The sequence below is a fragment of the Alligator sinensis genome, unplaced genomic scaffold (genome assembly GCF_000455745.1).
Source record: "Alligator sinensis unplaced genomic scaffold, ASM45574v1 scaffold766_1, whole genome shotgun sequence".
NCBI classification, from domain to species: Eukaryota; Metazoa; Chordata; order Crocodylia; family Alligatoridae; genus Alligator; species Alligator sinensis.
Genome location: NW_005842390.1, coordinates 62,543 through 85,019, shown reverse-complemented (window position 1 = coordinate 85,019; position 22,477 = coordinate 62,543). Strand labels below are relative to the sequence as shown.

General features: G+C 56.5%; 1 protein-coding gene across 4 annotated transcripts in view; it reads left to right on the top strand.

Annotated features, from left to right (window-relative positions):
- NAV1 (neuron navigator 1) overlaps positions 1–22,477 on the top strand; it is a 243,154-nt gene that overhangs the window by 188,474 nt on the left and 32,203 nt on the right. For 3 of the 4 annotated variants that reach the window (XM_025211157.1, XM_025211156.1, XM_025211158.1), the window contains one exon: positions 21,798–21,818. The exons of the other annotated variant lie outside the window; for it this stretch is intronic. In XM_025211157.1, coding sequence (XP_025066942.1) covers positions 21,798–21,818 — 21 coding nt within the window. The remainder of the gene's footprint in view (positions 1–21,797; positions 21,819–22,477) is intronic. 4 annotated transcript variants of the gene reach the window in all.

Genomic DNA, 22,477 nt, shown 5'->3' with positions numbered 1-22,477 from the left:
CGGGGCCGGACGCGGCTTTGTGCTGCTCCCTCGGCCGCGCTCTTCCCGCTCCGCCTCGGGACCCGCTGCTAGTCCCGGGCGGGGGGCGCGGAGCCCCCACAGCCCTGCCCTCCGGAGCGGGCGCCGCCTCCCCTGCAGCAGTGCCGGATCCCCCAGGAGCCCGGGAAGGGCCTGGAAATGGTGCCTGGCATGGGGAGAGCCTCTGAAGCCAGCAGCCGAGGTTGCCTAGCTCTGGTTTCTCCGGGAGACGTAAACCTTGGTTAGTCTGCAAGGTGCAAATCCGCCCTGCCTTCCCTGCTTGTCTAGCAGCCGGTTAGATGGTCTGCTTGGGACCCAGCTGAGAAGGGGAAGCAGGCGCCTGCATGAGGAAGTTGTGAGGAAAAGGCACCAGCCACCGACTCTGTACATGAGCAAAGGGGAAGTCTGGCCAGACCCAGGTCTTTAGCTTGAAGAAGAGTCCCAGCCCTTTGCCCAAGGGATATGGGTCCGGCTCTGGCCAGGGTGCACTCGGTGAGTCCCTGGCCAGAGGCAATACTGGCACATGCGAGTCAGAGGAAAGGGGTGCGCAGAGGCAGGTCTGCAGCTGGGACGGGTCTGGGCTGCTGAGAGAGCCGTGCCATCCCCCTCCGGAGGGCTGAGGTAAGCAACAAACAGCCCCTCCTGCCAGGCGAGTCTGTGCCGGCTCTCCAGGGCTCGTGGCTCTTGTATTCAAGCTGCTGTGTATTTCTGGCACAGCGTGCTGCCGGCACAGCTAGGCTCATCGCAGGAGGCCCAGGCAGCGCAGGGTTGGGTTGCTGGTGAGGTGGAGAACAGCAAGGGCAGGGCTGTCCAACTGGCGGCCTGTGGCCGCGTGCTGCTCATGAGATGTTAAGTCGCAGCCCCCGGGTCCTCCTGGGCTGCCGCTCCCCTTGTTGCTCTCAGCTCCCCCTCCCACCTCCGACTGCCTATTCCTGCCTCGCTGGGGGTGAGATAGCCTCTGCTGCCTGGACTGTGTAGCACTGAGTCCAGGGCCACACAGTGCATGTAGAGGTGTCTGCAGTGGGCAGGGGGTCTGCACAGCTCAGGGACCAGTGCTTTGGCCCTTGCAGCACGTGGCCCACGTCCGTGTCATCCATGAAGTGTATGGCTTGGAAGTTGGACAGCCCGGCTATCCAGTTGTGGCTCAGGATGCCCTTTCCCCAAAACCAGGTTCAAGGTCCGCTTTCCCCCAGCAGTCACCAGCCCCACTTGTTCCTTGAGGCAGAGATGTGTCTGAAGGTTGTTCCTGTATGTACCTAGCAGGGGACATGCCCATGATCACCACCAGGTGGAAGGTAGCATCGGTCCTGTAGTTTTGCTATACCTGGAAAGGGAGAAACCCTTCTTCCTGACCTTGAATGGCTTTGTGTAGTTGAGGGTGAAGATTTCTCCATTGCACTGCAGGCAGGCACCCCTATGAGAGTCTACTGTAGCATCCCGATGGGAGGATCTTGGCTACACGCTATTTTTACACAGATGGGGGACTTCTCTCTAGCTTGTTCTGTTGGCCTTTTGGCTAAAGGCAAGCAATACTTGAGGGCGTTTGAACCTCAAGATTTCCAGGCCTGGGGCTTGCACATAGGATGCCTGCCATGGATTTGAGAGTATCTGAAGCCCCAGTCTGAAGAGTCTGGAGGTAAGATACCTCCTGGTGGTAGCACCATGTGGACCAGAACGGTGGAGCTCTGCTCAGCGAATGGAATTCAGAACTAATTTGACTAATTGTGCCCCAGACACAAAATTAAAAAAAAAAACCAACCTTTCCTGTAACTGGCCAAGACCAGGGGCCCAGTGTGTTGCCTATATTTCTCTTTACAACCTCCTCTAGAGTCGGTGTTCCCTCTAAGTTGGCAGTGTAGCATGAGTGTGGCTGCGCATGCCACGCAGCTTAGAGGGAATGCTGCCTCCAGTCTGGCTACTGACTTTTCTAGGACAAGGGCTGGGCTCGGGGGACCTGCCCTTCTTTCCTCAATGTCAGGGCCGCAAAAGAGTTTGAGCCCAGACTTTAAGTACTAAATAGCTGAGCCACCACTGCGTGTGCTACAGAAGCTCCTTTAGCTGGGAGCAGTAATAGATTCTTCCTACTCGCTAGAGGGGGACAGAAGCCTGCAGGCTGTGCTCATGTGGGTTGCCCTGGGGGTCAGGACTGGGTTGTGTGCCTAATAATAATAAACAGTGATGAGTCACTTGTCTAGCATGTGCTGTCTGTCCTGAGCTGCTTTCCAGGGTCTCAGTATTGTTATCTTATCTTGCTTTGGGGAGACAGGGCTATAAAAACAAAGTGACTGGTCCAAAACTGCATCGCAGAGCTGAGAAGAGAAGTTTCCTGGCCAGTGTGGTGTCAGCATGTGCGGGGAGGGGAGCATCCTTGATCTATCCACTATGCAGCACTCGTTCTCCAGCATGTGCGCAGCGATTCCTACAATGCCCAGCCTCGCTGAACATCCCTCACAGTCCTGAAGTCCCAGCTGACTCCTGCCTTGCCACAGGCACCCATGGGCAAAGTTAGACTCCCCTATATTTCCTCCCCTTCCGCCACCCGTACCTTGTTTTTTCTTCCTCATGGGTATTGTCCTAGCTCGAGGTAGAGGGGTGCAACTGTGCTCCTCTTGCTCTGGAGGGAGCTGTGCCCTCCAGCAGCGCTCCCTGGGGATTCCCAGCTCACCAGCTGCTCTGCCTGGCATGCATCCGAGTGCTTCCACAAACTCACTGATTTGGAGGCAGCAGCTGCAGCACAGCCAAACTGTTCCTTGGGATGGGGCCTTTCTGGGCAATGGCACAGGGACAGCTCTGCATTCGGGCAGGTTGGGGTCTTACACTCAATCACTTGCCCTGCTAATGTTCCTCATATCTGCTCCAGAGTCCCCTGGCACTTCAGCCGTGGACTCCTTGGAAGCAGATCTGTCCCTGCTCCTCAGTCCTGATCTAGAATCTCTGCTGTTCTTGCCCTTGGCTCCTCATACACACAGTTCTGCTGGTGCCCCAGTCTTAACCTACAACTTTCTCCTCTCCCAGCCCTGTTTACCCCTCACGCTACTCTGCCAGTGGCCCCCTCACCTAATCTATAGACCCTGCAAGACCAGGCTTTAGCCCAGGGGCAAGCAATTATTTTGGGCAGAGGGCCGCTTACTGAGTTTTGGCAAGCCATCAAGGGCTGCATGACAGATTAGCCCATGACAGAGAGTCCAGGACAGATTAATATTAATTTTCTGAATTTTTAGGGGCCCTGCAGGCCAGATAGAATGGCCTGGCAGTCTGCATCCGGCCCTCAAGCCGCATTTTGCCCACCCCTGCTTTCGCCTCTACCCCTTAACCATGTCCTACAAATGCAGCCTTGGCTGCAAGCTGTGCAGCTGGTTCTGCTTTCATCCTCATGCGCTCTAAGATGGATTTTGTTTCTGTGCTTCCCCCATGCAGCTTTGGTGCACTACCAGGGGCCTCTTCGGCAGCCTGGCCCTGTTCCTGCTTATTGGGAGACCCTGGACTCCAGTCTGAAAAGTCAAGGGAAAAGGGGAAAAAGGGTTTGAGGGTGCAGTTGGCCACACCTTGGGGTGTTTGGGCCCATCCTAATGCCCAGTGCAGGACTGGGCCCCTGGACTTATTGTGGGATCGTCCTGAGGGGAGAGAAGTGCTACTGGTTGGCATTCTTTTTGCCAAAACGACATGTTTTCCAAATTGACAAGGTGCCATCTTCTCCGCTAGAGCTCCCAGTACAGCAACGTGTGGAGCTCTGGGCAGCAGGGGATGTAGCAGATGAGAGATGCTAGCAGATCTGTGTCTGGGGCACCCAGAGCTGGGCTAGATTAAGATAGTAGATGGGGGCTTCAGGTCAGGCTTGAGGGATCCCAACAAAGCTGTGTATGGACCTCAGGACTAGGGTGAGACAGAGGGAGGACTGGGACACAGGGTGAGTTATGCATGGAGTGGCTGCAGTTGCAGGTCAGAGCAGGAGTCTGCCGGCGTTGTGTGGGGGAGCCCACGCTGGGTGTTGCCTGCCCAGGGGAACAGGGGAGGGGATTTCTGCCTCCTGATCTTCCCTTTTCTCCCATGTTGGAGCACTTCCCTCACTACTTCAATGTACAAGCTCAAGTCTCAGTTCCTATCTTCAGTAGCTCGGGAAGTGACTGTGAGGGCTCTCGCCATGGAGTTAACCATATTGAGCGCCCCTCCCCTGCAGGATTTCCCCCAGAAGGTGCTTCCTGTCAGCCAGTCCATGGGACTGTGGTTGGGTACAGATGAGTAGGGCACTCCTTGGGGTTGCCCAGCCACCCCGCTAATGGGGAAACCCAGGAGGGGAAGGCCAGGGGCAGAGGGGGATTCTAGCCTGCTCCTGGGGGGGGCCTGCTACTTGCTTAGAGGTTTGCATTTACTGTGGGACAATTGCTGGCATGTCACAGCCATTATGAACACTTTTCCTAGCTGGAGGCAGTTCTCCATGGAGAAGTAGCAGAAGGATCTCACACTGGTAGTGAGGACAAGGTTGGGGTGGCAGGGTGAGGGGCTCTGGCACTGCAGTAATGGTTGAGGAGGGATCCTGGCACTGTCAGCAGCAGCATCCATTGATAAGACCAGCCTGCTTGGGAAGTGAGAATAACAGTGCTTAGCACCACGTCTCTCTGAAGTGGTGCCTTGTAAGGCCAAGGGGGAGCCAAAGCCAAAAATCTCCCACATATACTGTCTGCCCCTGCTCACCATTGGACCATGCCCTTCTGACAGTGTTTGAATAGCAGCCACTCAGCACAGATACTGGTCCCTGTGCTAAGAAAGCTCACTCTTCTGAAGAGGAGATCATATGCAACCAAGTCCTGCTGCAGCCTTGTACAGCAACACCTTGCCCTTGAGGCTGGATCTGGGCAGCCTTCAGCACTACAGAGCTGAGCTGCTGCTACCTGGGCTACAGGAGTAGCTGGTGGCTGTGGCAGGCTCCTACCTAAGGTGGGCTTGGGCAGATGGAGGCTAAGCCCCTGGCTGTTGTAGCACAGGCTCCATCTGAAAGGGTCCTTTTAAAACACTTGGGGGGCTGCAGTGAAATGCTGGAGGAGCTACTAGGGTGTTTCAGCACGTACATATTTGCCTGCTCTGCTCAGTTAACTAAGCTGTGGTTCAGAGGAGTGGTGGGAGAGAGCCAGGATAGTCCTGTGGTGGCCTACGGTCTCTTGTCCTGGGACAGTGCTCATGACAGGATCTCCTTGGCACCACCATCATCACCATGAACTTAATGATCCTATTCACTGCATGCGCTGTATGCAGTGCTCCTGCCTGCCTTTGAACAGGGTCCTGGGATGTCAGGATAGTGCATATCTGTTATAAGGCCTTTCATTTTCCAAGCACCTTTCATCCCAGGGCTTTTGGAGACTATCTGAGCCCCTTGGAGGGGAGCTGTTGTTCCCAGAGGGAGACGCCAACCCAAGGCTGACAAAGAAGTGAACCCTGGTGTCCTGACTCCCACTGCCCTGCTAAGGCCACTAGATCAGGGGTGGGCAATTATTTTGGGCAGAGGGCCACTTACTGAGTTTTGGCAAGCCATTGAGGGCCGCATGTTAGGCAGCCAGGGGCAAATAAATATGAATTTTCTACGTTTTTAGGGGCCCCATGGGCCGGATAAAATGGCCTGGCAGGCCACATCCAGCCCCCAGGCCACGTTTTGCCCACCCCTGCACTAGACACATCCTTATAGATTGCCCATCCCCTCCATCATGGCTGCCCATTAGGGACACTGCATGTGAACGCTGCTGTTTCCTGGGGCTGCCTCTTCCCACTTTCAGTTCCCTGTCTTGGGGCCCACAGAGTTTTTGTTTGTGTCCTTCCTTGCAGCTGGGCTGATTCTGCTGGCAGGATAGAAGAGCTGAGAACAGCTGGGGACTGCGGTGTTTACTAACCATGGGTAGACCCCACACACTGAAAGGAGTTTATAGCTGCTCCATCAAAAGATCTTGATGTCCCCACAGGTCTGAACCTTGTCTATGCTGGGGTCCAGCCTTCCATATCATCCCAAAGCCTTCCTGTTCAGGGCACTGCCATCACCCACCACCCCCATGCCAAGGAGTGCTCTGTGCAGGCTTATCTAAGGCTGGAGCTACTGACAGGGGTGGGAGACTTGCAGCAAGGAGTGCAAGGCTATGCAGTCAAGGTAATCCTAACAGTGCAGGGCAGGCCAAGTCCTTCTCCATGCTCCACAGGGGTCAATCCAGAACAAGAAGCCTCACCAGAGTTAGTGCCAAGGGTACTGAGAGGACAGCCATTGGCTTTGTGCCCTAGCAATCCCAATCAACTTCTAGGTCCCTGTTCTTCAGGAGCCTGCATTGCCCAGCCAGGATCATCCTGCCAGCTCTTGTTCAACTTTAGGATGGATAGGAGTCCACCATGCTCCCTCCTGTCTTCCTGATGTCCCACCTCCCCAAAGGAAGCCCCTCTCTCACCAGGTCGGTTAGGAGCCACACAGCTAAAGCCATACAGAACAGGTCTGGCTTTGGTGGTGTCATCTCAGCCTCCATAGATGGGCAAGGCCAGCTCTATACCTCTGCATTATTGTCCCTGGGGGGATAGAGAGCCCAGACTGGAACTCACAGCTAGCTTCCTTCCAGGGCACCATCAATCTCACTGAGCCATACTCCCTCTACCTTGCTTTTCTCTTCCTGCCCCATAGATCTTTCACCTCGGCCATCTAGGGGGCCATTTTCAAGATTGGGCTGGAGAGAGATGTTTAGCCCATGGCCTTTGCTAGGAAGCGGGCAATACAGGTTCAAAACCCCTTGCGGGGCTACAACCTGGGCCTCCTATTCCCTAGGCAAATGCTCTCTCCCAGGCTTTATGGATAAAGCCATCAGGGGTGCTCTTTCTGGATCAAACACTCACTTGTTTTGGATCTTTTTTTCTGTAATAAAGTTTTGGGACTCAGCCAAGTTATGTGTATGCCTGGGCAATGCCATTCTAGCCAGGCAGCTACACAGTGGGCGCATCTACATGAGACACTTAGTGTTCAGTAGACTGATTGACTGCATATTACAGCATCACCGCAAAACCTGTCTTATTATGCTAACGTCCAGTAGTATTAGTCTACTGCACATTAATTGTCACAGAAAAGCATGCAATCATGCTAATGCGCAGTAGGGCAGACTACTGCACATTTATTTAGTACTTCCTTTTGCAAGTACTAAATTTAATGCGCGGTAGGCACTGTGCATTAATGAACATGTAGACGCACCCAGTGAGAGTACAGCCTCCGTGCCAGAGTTTGTAGCTCCATGACTATGCCAATGCTGCCTTGGTGTGTGGACATCCAGCTTCTGTTCTGTTTTCTCTCTGTGGTATTCAGCTTCTCTCTCAAGCCTCACCTGAAATTCATAGGGTGCCAGCTGATGGGAGGGAGCCAATGCCCTGGCAGTTGGGTGCAGGCTGTAGCACTTTGTGATTGTCCTGGGTGGCTTTAAAAGGAGGGGGCCTAGGGCTGAGGTGTGATGTGGGTGGGACATACGAGGCAGGTGCTGATGGGAATTGGAGCACAGGGACCAAGTGCCAGCAGACAGGGATATGGTGGGGGTAGGGGTTCAGGGAATCAGATGCCAGGGGCTTGGGTTGCAAAGGCAGATGCTGGGGTTGGGCTTCCAAAGGCTGGATGGATGAGTTGGGGCATAATATTATGCCAGGGCTCCAAGCTCTGTTACTCGCTTTGCTTCTACAGCCTGTCCCTCAGCCTGGTCAGTCGGTCTACATGTTCCTGTAACTTCATGCTGTTCCTCTCCACAATGGCCCTTGGGCTCCTGCTCTCCCCGCCCTGCAGATCTGCCCAGGCAGGCACTGTCCCCTGTCCCCTGCCCCTGCCTGCTGTCCAGCCAAACTCTATATACTGGGTTCTTTCACGCCTTTGATCCCTGCCAAGTTCCCCCGGGTGGAGGTGCTGGCAGTGGCACAAAGCACGGCCTCGTTTATCAATTCACTCTTTAAGCGCTTTGACTGCATGGTTGGGATTTGCATTTTTTCTCCCATGAAGCGTGTTTCTGATCCCGACTGCTGCATCCCCACGGGGCCTCTGCCTGGCTCGGCGCTGGCTTGCTACTGTCAGAAATGTGCGTGTGCTCTGGGCAGGACAAAGGCTGGTGTGCTCTAGGATAGCCCCTCTGGGTCATGTGGAGGTGTCAGCCTGTGTGCATGCAAACTGAGGGGGTGGTTGTGCACAAGGGTGATGTGCAGCTCCTGTAGACACTGGTGGATGTAGAGGATTGTGCCTGCAGATGCCAGTAGAAGTGTGCAGGCATTTATGCATATATGGGGCTGTAAACCAAAACTGAGGGCACCAGCAGAGCTGTATGTGGGGAGCCCGGGCCCCCCAAGGTTGGGGGCTGGAGATCAGGACTGAAGGGTATCAACAGCTGTGTGTTGGTGGGAACAGGACCAGAGTAAGAGGATGTGCTGGGGACAGGTTGGGGAAGCGGGGGCGGTCCAGGCATGACAGGATTGGCTCCGGCTATTGTAGCTATCTTTCATTTCTCCATTAGCATTATTTGTCTACCCCTTCTCCCTCCCCAGTTTAACTGTCTTGTAGGGGAGGATCATTGAAACATTGCATTTTCCTCAGGTGCCCCAGCCCCTCACATATGTCTATCACATGCCCCTCACCCTAGGGCATGGCCAGGCCGGTGCAGCCCAGCCAGCCTGTAATACGTTCCCCTTAGTCGGGCACCAGATGGTAAGAGCTGCATTGTAGGAGCTATCTGACAGACCTGCATGTTACAGCAGAGCTGCAGGGCCTGGCGCATCAGCAATCTGAGCCAGCCCCTTGCCTCCACCCTGTGGCCTGCTGAAGGGAGTCCTGGGTTCAGTCCTAATGGCTTCACCCACAGCCCTCTGCCTGCCATGCCAGGGACCTTCCTGATGCCAGCCAGCTGCAGGCAGCTGCAACACGGGCTTCTCAGGCTACACTGGGAGGACCGTGTGCACAGGCTGGGGGGTGTGGAGCAGCTTTACCCAGCAAGATTCAGACAGGTTTCCAGGACTGGGACCTGAAGTCCTGGGATGAGGTGTAGGAGGAGGAAAGCGTGCCCAGCACAGCGGCACTCTGTCTAGCGGTGAGGTTTAAACTGTACAGGGGCACACAGTCTGTCTGCTCTGCTGCCCTAGCTGGGTTCCCCACAACACATTGCCTGATCCCACAGGGAGCAGTGCGATCTCTGGAGCCCCCAGCCCCTGGAAGGGGACAGCGGCCTCCACTGTTCTCTGGAGGACTTCTGTCCTGTCCCTGTAAGAAGAGCCACTGGGGGGGCAAGGGGCTATAACAGAAGAAAGCCCAGAGCAGGGCAACCAGCCCAGCTAGCGCCTCCTGCATGATTGGTCCTAGTTAGCCATAATGAAGCCATGCCTGAGGAGTGTTTTTCCTCTGTGTCTCCACCCTGACAACTAATGCAGTGAGAGGAGGGAACAGGACTGGGGAACGGGCCCCCCCTCTGCCCCAGAGCGAGATCGCAGCCTGGGCTCTGTTCAGGGCGCTGCTGCAGCTGCAGCTCCTCTGCCCCCACAGGCCATGCTGGGCAGGGGGTCCCAGTGCTTGCTGAGCTGTGGAGCTTGTGCTGCTGGAGACTGCATTCAGCAGCAGGGCAGGCGGATGGCGTCAGTAGCCACAGGAGGAGGGACCCTGGGCACTTTGCCTTGCCAGGAGAAAACCTGCCAACCGAACCAGGTGCTCGGGCCCACAGTAAGAACAGCAGCTCCAGCAGAGAGCACTTGGTGAGCCGTCAGAGGAAGACCCTGTTAGGGTTGGTTTATGGGAAGGGCAAGGTCCTGATTTGTGGCCAACTTGGCCTGCTAGCTGGGGCCCAGTGGTGCCCCACTCTGCAGCCCAGTGCTGCCCCAGTGGGTGGCATGCCCCTGCTTGGCCCATCACCCTCCACTCTCCAGTGCCCTTGGTTCCAGGGCAGCAGGACAGGTGAGTGGCCTGGTGACCTCCTCCCAAGTACTTCCCATTGTCCCTCAGGGTTGGTTGGTTTTTCCCTGCGCAGCATTGCCTCCTCTGCTGTGATGGGAGGGGTGTGCTGTTTGTCTCAGCCCAAGCCTCACCCGTTACTCCTGACCAGTCCCACATAGTGTCTGCCCTCCCACCATGAGCCATGGCCCTTGAGGCCCTTGGAGGGCAGGGGGTGCTTCTCAGACCCTTGGAGCTGCCCGTCCAGTCTGCGGTGCCTTGGTGCCGAGAAGATTTGAGGCTGAGCCGGGAGACAGCTCAGGGTCTGCAGAAGAGGCTCTAGCCCCCAGCCGTCTGGATTCACTTAGTGCACGGAACATTATTGTCCTGATTACATCACACGAAACGGAGCGGATGTCTCCCCACAAAGCGAAAAGCTAGGAAACCTGGGGGTGGAGGGGATGTCATGTGAGGCCAGGGGAAGGGCTCCCTGCTACTCAGACGGAGGATGGCCACCAGCCCCACTGCTCCCTCCCCACCTAACAAGCCTATCCCAGCTGTTCGGTATGTCTGTTGAGGCCTCTGTGCTTATTCTGTGGTGCCTAGAAAGCAGCCCTTACCAGGTCATTCCCAATTCCAGCTTTAAGCTCCTGCCTGGAGGAGGTTTTAGTTCCTGCCTGTGGATGCTGTGCCCTGGGACCTCCCTACTGGGCACCTTCCTTCTTGTCTAGCCTTTGGTTTCACTCTTTTTTTTTTTTCCATTCCATTAATCCTAATTCTAGTGAGCTGGCACTGATTCGTTTTTTTCTTTGTAAATGATGTATAAAGGAGGTCTGAAAAGCATATCCATACTGGTATGCCCTGGACATGCTTGGGCACACTCCAGGCATACGTAATGGAGGCTCTCACTTTCTAGTCTTCAGCTGTGACTGACTCCCTTTATAATGTTCCTTAGCTGTGTCTCAGCCTGGGCAGTTGGCCTACGTGTTCCTGTAACTTTGCGCTGTTCCTCTCAGCGATGGCCCTTGGGCTCTTTAGCTGTTGTAGTTACTTAATGACAAGAGAAAGCAAAAAGCTCAAGATGAGAATCTCAACCCTGCTGAAGTCAGTGCAGTTGCCACTGGCTTCAGGTACGGAAAGGATTTCAGCTGAAGAGTTGTCTACCCTCCAACTAAAATGCCCTGCCCTTATAGGAAGGAGCTCACCTATCATCACTTATGGCTCCTGTAAGGTCATAATATCAGTAGCTTTCTTCTCATCATAAATTACTTCAAGGCAGACAAGACCTCAGTTTTGAAGCCACCATGCAGAAGCAAAAAGGCAAACCCAGTTCCCCCCGATCCTTGCATCAGTCCCCTGTAAGTCAATGGGGAAATGAGCACGTGGCAGCAGGTGGATGTTCTTCACTAGCTAGACAGGAGAAGGGCTACCCCTGCTGCCAGCCCGATGATTTTTTCAGAGAAAACCACTCTGGGGTGGGTGATGAGCTTTACTTCATGGAACAGTATCTGTTACTGGTATTAACTACTTGTAATGCAGCGATACCCAGGAGCCTCGCTCATAGAGCAGGGTTGGTGCTACGCAGTTGTAGCTAGAGAGACAAGGCGTGCTGCTCCTGTAGAACTAAAACCACCCAGCCCCACTTCTGACTAGTACATCTCGAAGGAGAGTGAGAGCATTACCACCCAGTTACTGATGGGCACAGGGAAAGGGAGTGACTGGCTCGAGGACAACAAGCAGGCAAGTGGCAGAGTCAGGAATAAAACCCAGGTCTCCCAGGTCCCGGCATGAGCAAGGGCCTTGTCTACTTTACAGGGCAGCTGTCACTGCAGCTGCATGGGCAGAGCCCTCCCCATGGAAATGCACTGTAGGTGCCAGATGGGTTTTCTGTCACCGTCATTTTACTGCTTTACAGCTAAGCTGACAAGACTTCTACAAAAGGCATCCGCCAAGCCCAGCCCTGTCAGTGAGGGGGAGTAATCTTTTCCTTACTGCAGGGAGGCTGCCATGGCTCTGTAGTGTAGAGCAGGCTCTTGTCATGGGTCATTTGGGCTCAGATTTGTGACGCTGTCAGAGTGCCCAGATATCTTCACAGCTCCCTGGCGGGAATGCATGAGGAGAGTAAAGCGGTCACCAATCACAACCAAGCAATTGTGCTGACTCTGTTTGCAGAAATCGTGGTGAATGGGCCGTTCCATCATCTGGCCCGCTCCTGCTGGCCATGTGTTCAGTGTGGAAGGGGATCTCCTGCTCCAGGTTGCATCCCCGCTGCCCTGGGGGCCTGCAGGGGAGAGACACCCTAACCCGAAAGCCTCCCCGGTTCCTCTGTGTGCACATACCACTCCTGCCCTGGGCCATGTCCTGGGTGGGGCAGGCCTTTCCACTAGTGCAAAGGGGCTGCCCCAAACCTGGCACCCCTCATGCCCTGCTTCAGTCCAGGGGCTGTGCAGCATCTAGGTATCGCTCACGCTGGGAATCTTGCTGGTAGAAAGCAACTGATGGGGAAGACTCAGATCACCACTGCCCTGCTCCCCAAAGCCAAAGGCCTGTGGAGAGCAGCCCAAGGCCCTTGGTGTTCACTGTCATTTGCAGGCCACTCACAGTCTGGTCCCCCTGTGACTCCAGTGTTTCTCCACCAGTTTCCTTCTGCCCCTACCAATTAATCCTTGGCAGTCATTGCTCAGAAATGCAGCTTCCCCTTTGCCACAAACCCTTCTTTCCATAGGGTTCATCTTCTCTGCTGCTGACTTGCTGACCAGACCAGGCCAGCTCGCCCGGAGCGGAGCTCTTCCAAACCACAGACATGTAATGAGGCAGACAGCTGCCTCCCCCTCGCTGGAGTGGCTCTGAGGCTGAGGGGGAGGCTGGGAGCAGGGGAGCGTGGGGGGAGGGTCCCATACCGAGTGCTTTAACTTGGAGAGGAATGTCGGTTTTGCAGTTCGGAGCACGTGGTCCCTACATCTGTGGCTCTGGAGCTCTTGCTTCCCCTCCTGAACTCGAGCGCCTCGCCACCCGCTCCTGCCCGCCAGCTTCCCTCCCCGTGGAGCATAGCAAACATCCTGCATGGCCTCCGACTAACACTTGTTGCTCGGCACTGTGACCAGCCCCCCTTCACCTTACTGTGTTCAGAGGCATCAAAGCAAAGGTTTAGCCCGAGTTTAAACCCAAACCTCAGCTATTAGTGGCCAGGGGCCAAGTGAAACTCCTGCAGCCCTTAATGAAGTGCAGCCCCTTGTGCTGACATGGCACATGCTGCGCATGGCTCCAGTCTCTGGGAAGAAGTAGGGTCATCACCTCTTCTAGCAAATGGCCCTTGCAGCAGCTGGGACAGGAGCCCAGGCAGGGCTGGGTCTGATGGGGTTACAGGTGGCGAGTGCACTATACCTAGAGGCAAGATCCATGGGGAGAGCCCCCCCCAAGACTGAGACATGGAGAGCAGTGTACAGGAACGCCAGCGTAGGGGACCCGCAAGGGAAGAGCACTGGGGTATGATGCCGCCTGCGGGAAAGTTCACAGGTGATGGGATGGAGCTGGCAGAGAAGGGGGCAGCATCCTGCCCATAGGGGACAGCAAAGCGGTAGGAGCCATGGCTTCAGGAGAGGCCTCCTGGGTGCTCTGGGCACACGTAGCCACAGCCATGCCCTGTGCAGCTCCCCACAGGGGGCACAAAGGCTCTGGTGGCTCTCTGGCCACTCAGAGACATATGAACCCCCTGCTCAGCACTGTGAGGTTGCAGTCTGGCTAAGAGACCTCTTTTACCTCTCCACTGCAGGCCTTAGGGGTGCTCAGGTGCATGGCCTCAGCGTGCTTGTCCTTTGTTGCAGGTCTAATTCACCCAGGCTGGCTTCTGTGCACTAGGCTGTATGAGAAGGGGATGTGCACTGGGCCCTGCACACTGCTGTTGGGATCGCTTTTGAGGGCTAGTACTGTGCACTTGCTGTAGAGAGCACTAGCGAGCACCAGGCTGCTGAAACAGTGACTGGAAACCCCAGCACTGCAGCGGTGCTGTGCGCAGCGGTAGCAGCCTCAGTGAGTGTCTGAGCGTGATCTGCAGGGAGGAGGTGCACTGGCTTCTGATTCTTGCCCCATGTGTGTGGGATGCAATACAGAGGCTGCGGTCTGGAGTCCCGAGTCCCACTGCTGGAAGCCTGCTCTGATGTGTCATGGCCTGGCGTTCCTGTCCCCAGGGAGTATGGGCTGGCACTGACCTGCTTTTGGCTCAGCAGCAGTTTGGCCCAAGACCTTCAGGTCCATCTCTGCCCCCCAAGGAGCTGCCTTGTCCCTGGGGGCTGCAGTGGGCTTTGGCAGAGCATCCGCTAGAGGGGGATATTGCACAGTGTAACTTGGCACCAGCATGAACAGGGCAGAAAGGGCCTGATCCTACCAAGTGCAGAGCACACCCTACTTCCCCGAAGGCTGGAGGGAGCTGTGGGGTTCCCAGCACCTTGCAGGATCAGGCCCAGAGGTTGCAGCCTGCCCCGTCTTCCTGTTTCCAGCAGCTGGCAGGGTTCTGGGTAGGGCGACACTGCGCTCCTTGTTCTGCCCACCCACCTCTCATCTCCCTTCCCCTCCCGCCCCATCCGTCCGTCTCTCCTTCCTCCTGCCCCGCCGAGCCCTCAGGAGGGCCCTTGCTGGGCTCCAAGCCGCCTTGTTAGTGTTGGGGCCTTTCCCGCTCCACGTGCTGCAGCGGCTGCCGGCGCTGACACAAACAGCGCAGTGTTCAGCCGCCCTGGCCGCCTCACAGTCCCTCTTTTCATCCACCCGTCAGCACTGGGCATGAGGACACATTCTCTCGGCGCTGGCCCGGCAGGAGATGAGTGTGCTGTGTCTCAGAGTCACTGTTATCCTTGGGAGGGCCAAATGACCTTGAAGAGCCTTCCAGCCATTTAGCCTGGCCAGAAGTGGGGACTACTCCATGGGCCTATGGATGGCTTTCCCCTTGGGCAGCAGCTGCTCCTTCATTATAAACACTGCTGACACTGAGGGCTCCCTGGTGGAGCCCCTTCCACCAGCGTGCTCTCCACTCCCATGCTGTCACCTAGGCTAGAGCCTCCAAGGTATGTAGGTGCTGGGGGGATTTGGGAGCAGGCTTAGCCTGCAGGCAGCATCATGCCCTGCCTTATGCTAGCAGGACTGCAACCACCACTTCTCCAGTAGCTCTTGTTGATCACAGGCAGGGCCCTAGTTTTCAGCCTGGGCATCATGGCCCCCTATGACTGGGCAGGAGAAGGCATCAGCCACAGTTCAGCTACGTAGCTCCTGGAAGGCCTTGGCAGGTGCCTGTGCAAACACTGACAGGGCTGGTGGTGCTCAGCTTGGAGGAGCTGGTGGGGAGGTCACCTGAGCCTCCCTGCTGCCCTAATGAGGGGGCTAGCGTGAGCACAGCTGCCCTCTGCTGGGTGGACCCAGAACTGCTGCAGGGGGGATCTTAGGCCCTAGACAGCAGGCGTCTACACAAGACACTTTACTGCACAGTAGACTAATTTCATAGATCCATAGATGTAGGGTCAGAAGGGACCTAAGTAGATCATCAAGTCCGACCCCCTGCCCTGGGCAGGAGTGAATACTGGGCTCATATGACCCCAGCTAGGTAATTATCGAGCCTCCTCTTAAAGCCCCCCAGGGTAGGAGCCAGCACCACTTCCCTTGGAAGTTGGTTCCAGATCCTAGCCGCCCTGACAGTGAAGTAGTGCCTTCTAATGTCCAGCCTGAACCTACTCTCAATCAACTTATGGCCGTTATTCATTGTTACTCCGGGAGCTGCTTGGGGGAACAGGGTCTCTCCCATTGCCTGCTGGTCCTCCCTGGTAAGTTTATAGATGGCCACCACCAGGTCCCCTCTCAGCCTTCTCCTGTGAAGGCTAACAGGTTTAGGTCCCATAGCCTCTCCTCATAGGGTCTGCCCTGCTGTCCTTGGATCATGCGAGTGGCCCTCCTCTGGACCTTCTCCATGCTGTCCACATCCCTCCTGAAGTGCGGCGCCCAGAACTGGACGCAGTACTCCAGCTGCGGCCTGACCAATGTCACGTAGAGGGGGAGGATCACCTCCTTGGACCTGCTCGTGATACATCTGTGTATGCATGACAAGGTGTGGTTAGCCTTACTGACCATGCCCTCACATTGGCAGCCCATGTTCATTTTGGAATCGATAGCGGCTCCAAGGTCCCTTTCAGCCACTGTGCTTTCGAGAAGGGAGTTCCCCAGCCTATAGGTATGCTGCTGGTTCTTACTGCCCAGGTGCAGCGCCCGGCACTTATCAGTATTGAATCCCATCCTATTCTCATTCACCCACCCCTGTAACCTGTTCAGGTCCAGTTGTATCCTGTCCCTCCCTTCTAGCGTGCCTGCCTCGCCCCAAATCTTGGTGTCATCTGCGAATTTGAACAAGGTGCTTTTCACCCCCACGTCCAAACCGCTAATAAAAAAATTGAACAGTGCGGGCCCGAGGACCAAGCCCTGTGGGACCCCACTGCCCACATCCCTCCAGGTCGAATATGACCCATCCACCACCACTCTCTGGGTGCGGCCCCTCAGCCAATTTGCGATCCATCTGACTGTGTAGGCATCAGTGCCACAGTCGCCTACACAGTCAGATGGATCGCAAATGTTGCTGTACAGTTAAGCGTCACCATCTACATATGCACAGCAATTAGGGTGCAGTAGACTAATTTACTGCGCTACCAAATATTCCTATCAGATACAAATGGTATCCAGCAGTGTAGTAAATTATTTCACTTCAATGCACATGTAGACGGCATCAGGATTAGTTTACACCGGCTCAATTTTGGCTAAAATACATTCAGTCACATTAATTGCACGTGTAGATGCATGAGGCTGCATGAGGGTTGCTGGGCCTGTCTGTGGACTGGACTGGGACTGAGCCACTGTGCAGCACACAGGGCATCAGGTCCAGCCTGTATACTGCATTCAGCATGCAGCCTTGCTGTGCATAGAGGGCCCTGCTGTGCCTTGCTGTGCATGCAGTATGTGGGGACAGCGCAGGGCATGCACTGCCCACGGTGCGTGGGCTGGGCCCAGCACTGCGAGCAGCACAGGGGGCTGGGCTGAAGTACTGCAAACAGCCTGTACCCCAGACTCCCTGTACTATGCAGCACTGGGTCTAGCCCATGTACTGTGCGTAGTGTAAGTCCCATACCAGCCCCCCTTTCCCCATGCTGTGTGCACAGTGAGCCCCAGAGCTAGCATGTGCTGCACGTGGCATAAAGGGCTGGACTGGCAGCACCTCACCAGACCCACCTTGTGTGCTGCCTCTGGCATGGATTGATCTGCACTGGCCCTGGAGCCAATGTGCATGGTGGGTCCCAAAAGGGCATTGTATGCAGGGTGCACTCTGGACAGACTCTGTGTTGTGTGCAGGGTGGCACCAGGGCTGCAATATGGAGTCAGTCCAGCAACTCAAGGCAGGAGCATATGGCTCCACAGGCCTGCTCCACAGGCCAGACCCAGCCCACAGGCCATATGTTTGACACCTCTGCCCTAGACTGCTGCCACTCACAAGAGCTGGTACTCATGATGGGGGTGCAGGGGTGCTGAGGACTAGTCCTCCCATCAGCCAAGGGAAGCAGCATGGGGAGCCCAAGCCACTGGGAGCTGCTGCCCGACACTTGGGGCTGGGGCTGGCCTGCTAGAGGGGGCTGAAGGCAGAGCTGGGCACTTCCCCATGGTCAGGGAGTGTCACACTGTCCTGTGTGGAGGAGTGTGGCTGGTACCTGCTGTCCTCTCGCACTGAGCAGAACTGGACAGAGACATCAGATTGCTTCTGCTGCTTCTTCCCCCTCAAACCCTACACACACTAGCCAGAGGCCCCTAGGCTCACCTGCTCTCCATCTCTTGCCTGTATACAAATCACTGGTCCTGTTTCAGTTCCCTCAATAGCCTTTGCATGAGGACCTGCCTGTGGTGTAGTCTGACTCCCATGGCTTGCATGAGCTGCTGGCCATGCTCAGGCTGGTGTACCTGGGTCTGCACTCAGCCAGCGGCAGGCAGGCATGCCTGGCTGCTCAGTGTCAGGGAAGGAGGCAGCAGAGAGCCTGAGAACAGCAGTGATCCCCAGCAGGCCCTCTGCATGCCATGTCCTGCTTTGGGGATCCCCCAGGACTGCAATGGAGTGGCTGGGGGAGGGGGCAGCAGTGCAGCACAGGGCACTAGGAAGCCTGGGATCGGTTCCCAGCCCTGATGCTGATTTAATGGGTGACCTTGAGTCTCTGCCCTGGTCAGCCCTGCAGTTTTCCTAGCTCTGAAACGGGGATGAGACTTGCCTGAGTGAAGGGCTCTCTCAGGTCCTCAGGCACCAGAATGCCACTGAGCAGTCTGGAGTCAGTTCTGGCCTTTGCCACTGACTCCCTGCGTGATCATGAGCAAGTCTCCTTGTTTCTGTGTCTCCATCCGTACAAAGGGATAAATAATGGCATCATGCTGCCTCTTGCGGGTGCATGATGACTAGAGTCCAGTGCTGGCCTAGGGCTGTGAGCCGAGCTCCTTGGGCCCACATAGGTTTGGGGGGCTCTGGCAGGGAAGGCTGCTGTATCCAGACTCAGCCTGCTGGAGCACTGGGTCTGGAGCATACTGTCTCCTCCTGCCTCTCACACTGCTCCTTGCCCTCTCCCTTCCTCTGCCCCCAGACCCTGCCTAGGCTTAGGCCTGTGGGGGCTGCATTGACCTACTGAGCCAGTGACCGGAAAGGGGGCTCTGCTTGTCTGCGGGGAAACCCCTCAGGCACATGGCTCCCCTGTTGAGGGCAAGATAGGCCTTCGGGGTAGACACAGCTGCCACCCGAGTACGCCCTGCTTCTCCCTTCTCCGGCTGAGGGCTGAGTGACAGCCTTGGAGATGGGATTGCACATGGTCTGCTGAGCCTGCATTAGGGGGGGGCTGCTGACATACACCCCAACCTACTACCTGCCTCCTGCCCAGCCCAGCCAGCAAAGAGCCTGGCCCTCAGGAGGGAACTGCCAGGCAGGGATACAGCACTGGGTTCGCTGTGGCTTCCAGCCACATACAGCCCAGGTAGAGCCAGGGCTCCCTCAGGCCCCATGGCTGCTCTGAAGAAGCAGGTGGGCTTGAGACCTACATTCAGGGGAGCCAGCTGGCATGCAGAAGGTCTTCCAGGCCAGTCAGCATTTGAGGCTGGGGGAAACTTCAGGGTCAGGGACATTGAGGGGGCACCTGTCTTTTACAGACCTTTCCTACTTGGAGCTGCACTTCCAAGGAGCTTGGCCACCCACAGGCCACAGCTGGCTGGATTCTGCAGAGCTCAGCGCCCTTGAGCTCAGCACCGCTGGCCAGACAGCCTCTAGCACAGAGCATCGGTGGCCAGCCAAGCAGGTACATGTAGCGTGGCTGTTCTGCCCTACGCTCGCATGCTGTCATCACCTCCCTGCTGCTGCTCACTGCTCTGCTCAGGTCCTGCTGGGCTGATCAGCGGCCAGGCCTGGGCTTCGGCAAGCAGTCCAGAGGATGCTGAGTGAGGGTACCCATCCACAGACTCCTCTGTGCAGCAGTGAGGCACAGCTTCTGCCATGTGCCAGTTGTGGGACTCTGAGAGGGCAAGGTGCCTGGGCCCCTTCCAGTGCAGCATGTTTGAATACAGCAGGACAGTGCCTCAGCCTTTCATTGCTGAAGATCCCCATGCACAGCCAGCGTATGCTCATGTCCCATGTGTACGCATGTGCCCAGGCAAGTGTGCACACATGCATGTTTGAGGAGAGGCTGCTCATGCTGGTGTCTAAGCTAGTGCAGCCCCAAAGGATGAGAAGACTAAGTGTTGTCCATGGGTGACAGGCCAGGAGACCCCAAACAGTGCTGCCATTGTATGTGCAGACTACAGTGGAGCTGGCAAGCAGCAATCAGGGAAGAGCACTGGGCTGCAGCAAGAGTATGAGTGTAGTGGGGAGTTGGGGCAGCAGGTGCTGAGCTGGGTGGGGTGGCTTATGTGTTCCAGCCTGCCCCTGCCCTGCCCTGGCTCTGCAAAGTCCTGCTCTGTTGCAAAATCAGGCATAAAGGAAATTCCCCGGTGGCCCCCATGTTCATTCAGCCTCTGCACCGGGAAATGAGCTCAGCACACTCCATGTGAGCACAGCCGTCCCAGGCAGACTTGCTAGAAGGGCTCACCTCCCAATCACCTCAGTGCCACCCTGGTGCAGCCTGGCCTCTTGAGCCCTTCCTGGTGTGAGCAGGGCTCTGGTTGTCTTGGGATGCCTCAGGGTTGGGCCTGACCTCACAGAAGCTGATGGTCAGAACGGGGACGGAGGGAGTTCCCAGGGCAGCATGTGCCCCCACTGCATCCTCGACACAGCGGGGGTGGGAGTACGGGCACTGCCAGAACAGGCCCTAGGGCCGATCTTGCAGGGTTCAGTGTAGAGGTCAAACCAACGTGGGGCAGGCCTGCTGTGGGAGGGGTTGATAAAGAGACAGGGACATTGGGTTGTGGTCAGGCCTGTGCACACAGGGGGGCCATGAGGGAGGAACAAGGACCCCCGGGGAGTGGGCAGCAGCAGTGGAAGATGCCCTCTTGTTGTGGAGGCTCCTCTCCCCTCCACCCAGCTCAGGCATGGCTGGGGTCAGCTGAAATGGGCTTCCTTCCACCGTTCTGAGCAGGCCCGGGAATCAAGCAGCCCATCCTGGAAGCGTCCAGCCCCAGTGCATCTGTTGTGCACATGCTGCCTGCCTCGCCACTTGCTAAGCCCTGCTGTGGTCCAGACCCAGTTCCTAATGGCCCAGATCTTGTACTGGCCTGCAGCCAGGGGAGTCAGGGGGAGCAGTGCTTCAGGCTAGTTTCCCAGCTCCTCCTGTAGCCATCCTGGGGAAACTGGACTTCTTCTGAAGCACCGGAGCAGAACCTGAGTACTTCAGCGGACCAGGGGGCACTGTTTTGTACGGGTGGGCAACTACCGCACGTGCAATACTGCAGATAGGGGCCTTGCTTCAAGATTTAGCCCCACAGAGGCAAGGGTCGCAAGGGCTCAGGGTTGGGGGCTGAGCTGTTCGGCCGTTCCACACCCACTCTGCTCCTGCATCAGCTGGGCTCTGCGTGTCTGCCATGTTACTGCAGGGTTCAGGACTGACTACAGGCAAACACAGCTTTCTGCAGTGCTGGGATCACTGGTAACCATTCCCCTCCCTTTAGTCTTATGAGGAGACCTAAGGGTAGTATGACCTAGTGCACTGGTAGCCAGGACTCCTGGGTCTAATTCCAGTGAGAAGGGCAATGTGGCTAATGGACAGCTCACTAGACTGGGTGTCAGCAGACCTGGTTCTGCCCCTGGCCTTAGTTCAGGCCCAGTGAGTGAGCTGGGACAAATCGCCCCTTCCCATTTTGCCCTTCTGTAGGGTAGGAATGAGGATCCTGCCTGTCAAGAGCTTTAGGATCAGCTGGGGAAAGCTGGAGTTGTCAGTGCCCCTCTGGTCCAGACCTGGCTGTTGCCACGTAGCCTGGAGCACCATGTCAGATGGGGCCATGCACTTCGGCTGGGACATTGTTACTGCTTGGCTTTGTGGCCATGGCTGGCATCTTCAGGGGTTCTTGGACTCTGTGGTCTCGTGTGGTTCTGGGAAGGGTGTGCTCTGAGCAATGCAAACAGCCATGCAGCTGAACTCCCGGGTGCGGGGAGCCTATGGGTAGGCTGCAGTGACAGGCTCACTGCTGGAGCCAGCTCCTTTCCCCAGGGGGTATAAGTCTTCCCCAGCTGGGGGCAGCTCAGACCTGACCTGCTGGGCAGAGGGAGGTGAGGGCTAATTGTCCTGGCTCCATCCAGCCAGTGTGTGTCTGTGTGTGTGGTGTGCGGGGGGAGAGAGGAACCCACAGTCTGAAATATAAAGTCTGCACTGAAATCCTGCCCCTACACCTTCCTCTTTTCCTCTTTCAGGGGTAGTGTTGCTGGCAGCGGGTAAGTGGCATGGTGTCAGAGGAGTTACTCCAGTTTGACCCCGTCACCCGCACTGTGTTTGACCCTGCATGCTTAGATTCATTGCTGCTAGAAAGAGTTGCTGGCCCCACCACAGGGATCCACATGCTGTTCCAGCCCCCAGGGCCTGGGGGATGCCTCCCATCTGTCTTGAACCCCCAGTAGAGTGGGTCTATTCTCCCACACCCAAGCCCCACACTGCTTGAGACCTGAGCGTCTCTTTGGCCTCAGATGCCTAAAGCCCCTTCCCAGTTGTCCAAGGCTGCAGCAACCAGTGCTAATCCTTGAGCAGCTGGCAAGCAGTTGCTGTCCTCTGGATGAGTGTATTTGGAGCCTAGTCCTATGATACAGTGGGGTCAGGGCTCAGCACTGCCCCACAATGCTCCAAGTCACCCTCCCCTGCAGGATCAGGCTCCTCCCCATGTGGCCATCCACCCCTGGGCTCCCAAGCCCTTACATGGGAACCTCCCAGAGCTTAGGCATCCTCCTGCCAGCCAGGGCCTGCTGGAGCTGCAGCCAGGTTTAAAGCCCATCAGGCCTGCAGAGGCAAGACCTTGCTAAGAACATGCCCCCCCTCCGCCTCCCATCCACCCCGAAACCCCCGGGACCTGCGCAGGAAGGGGCAGATTCCTACTGGAGTG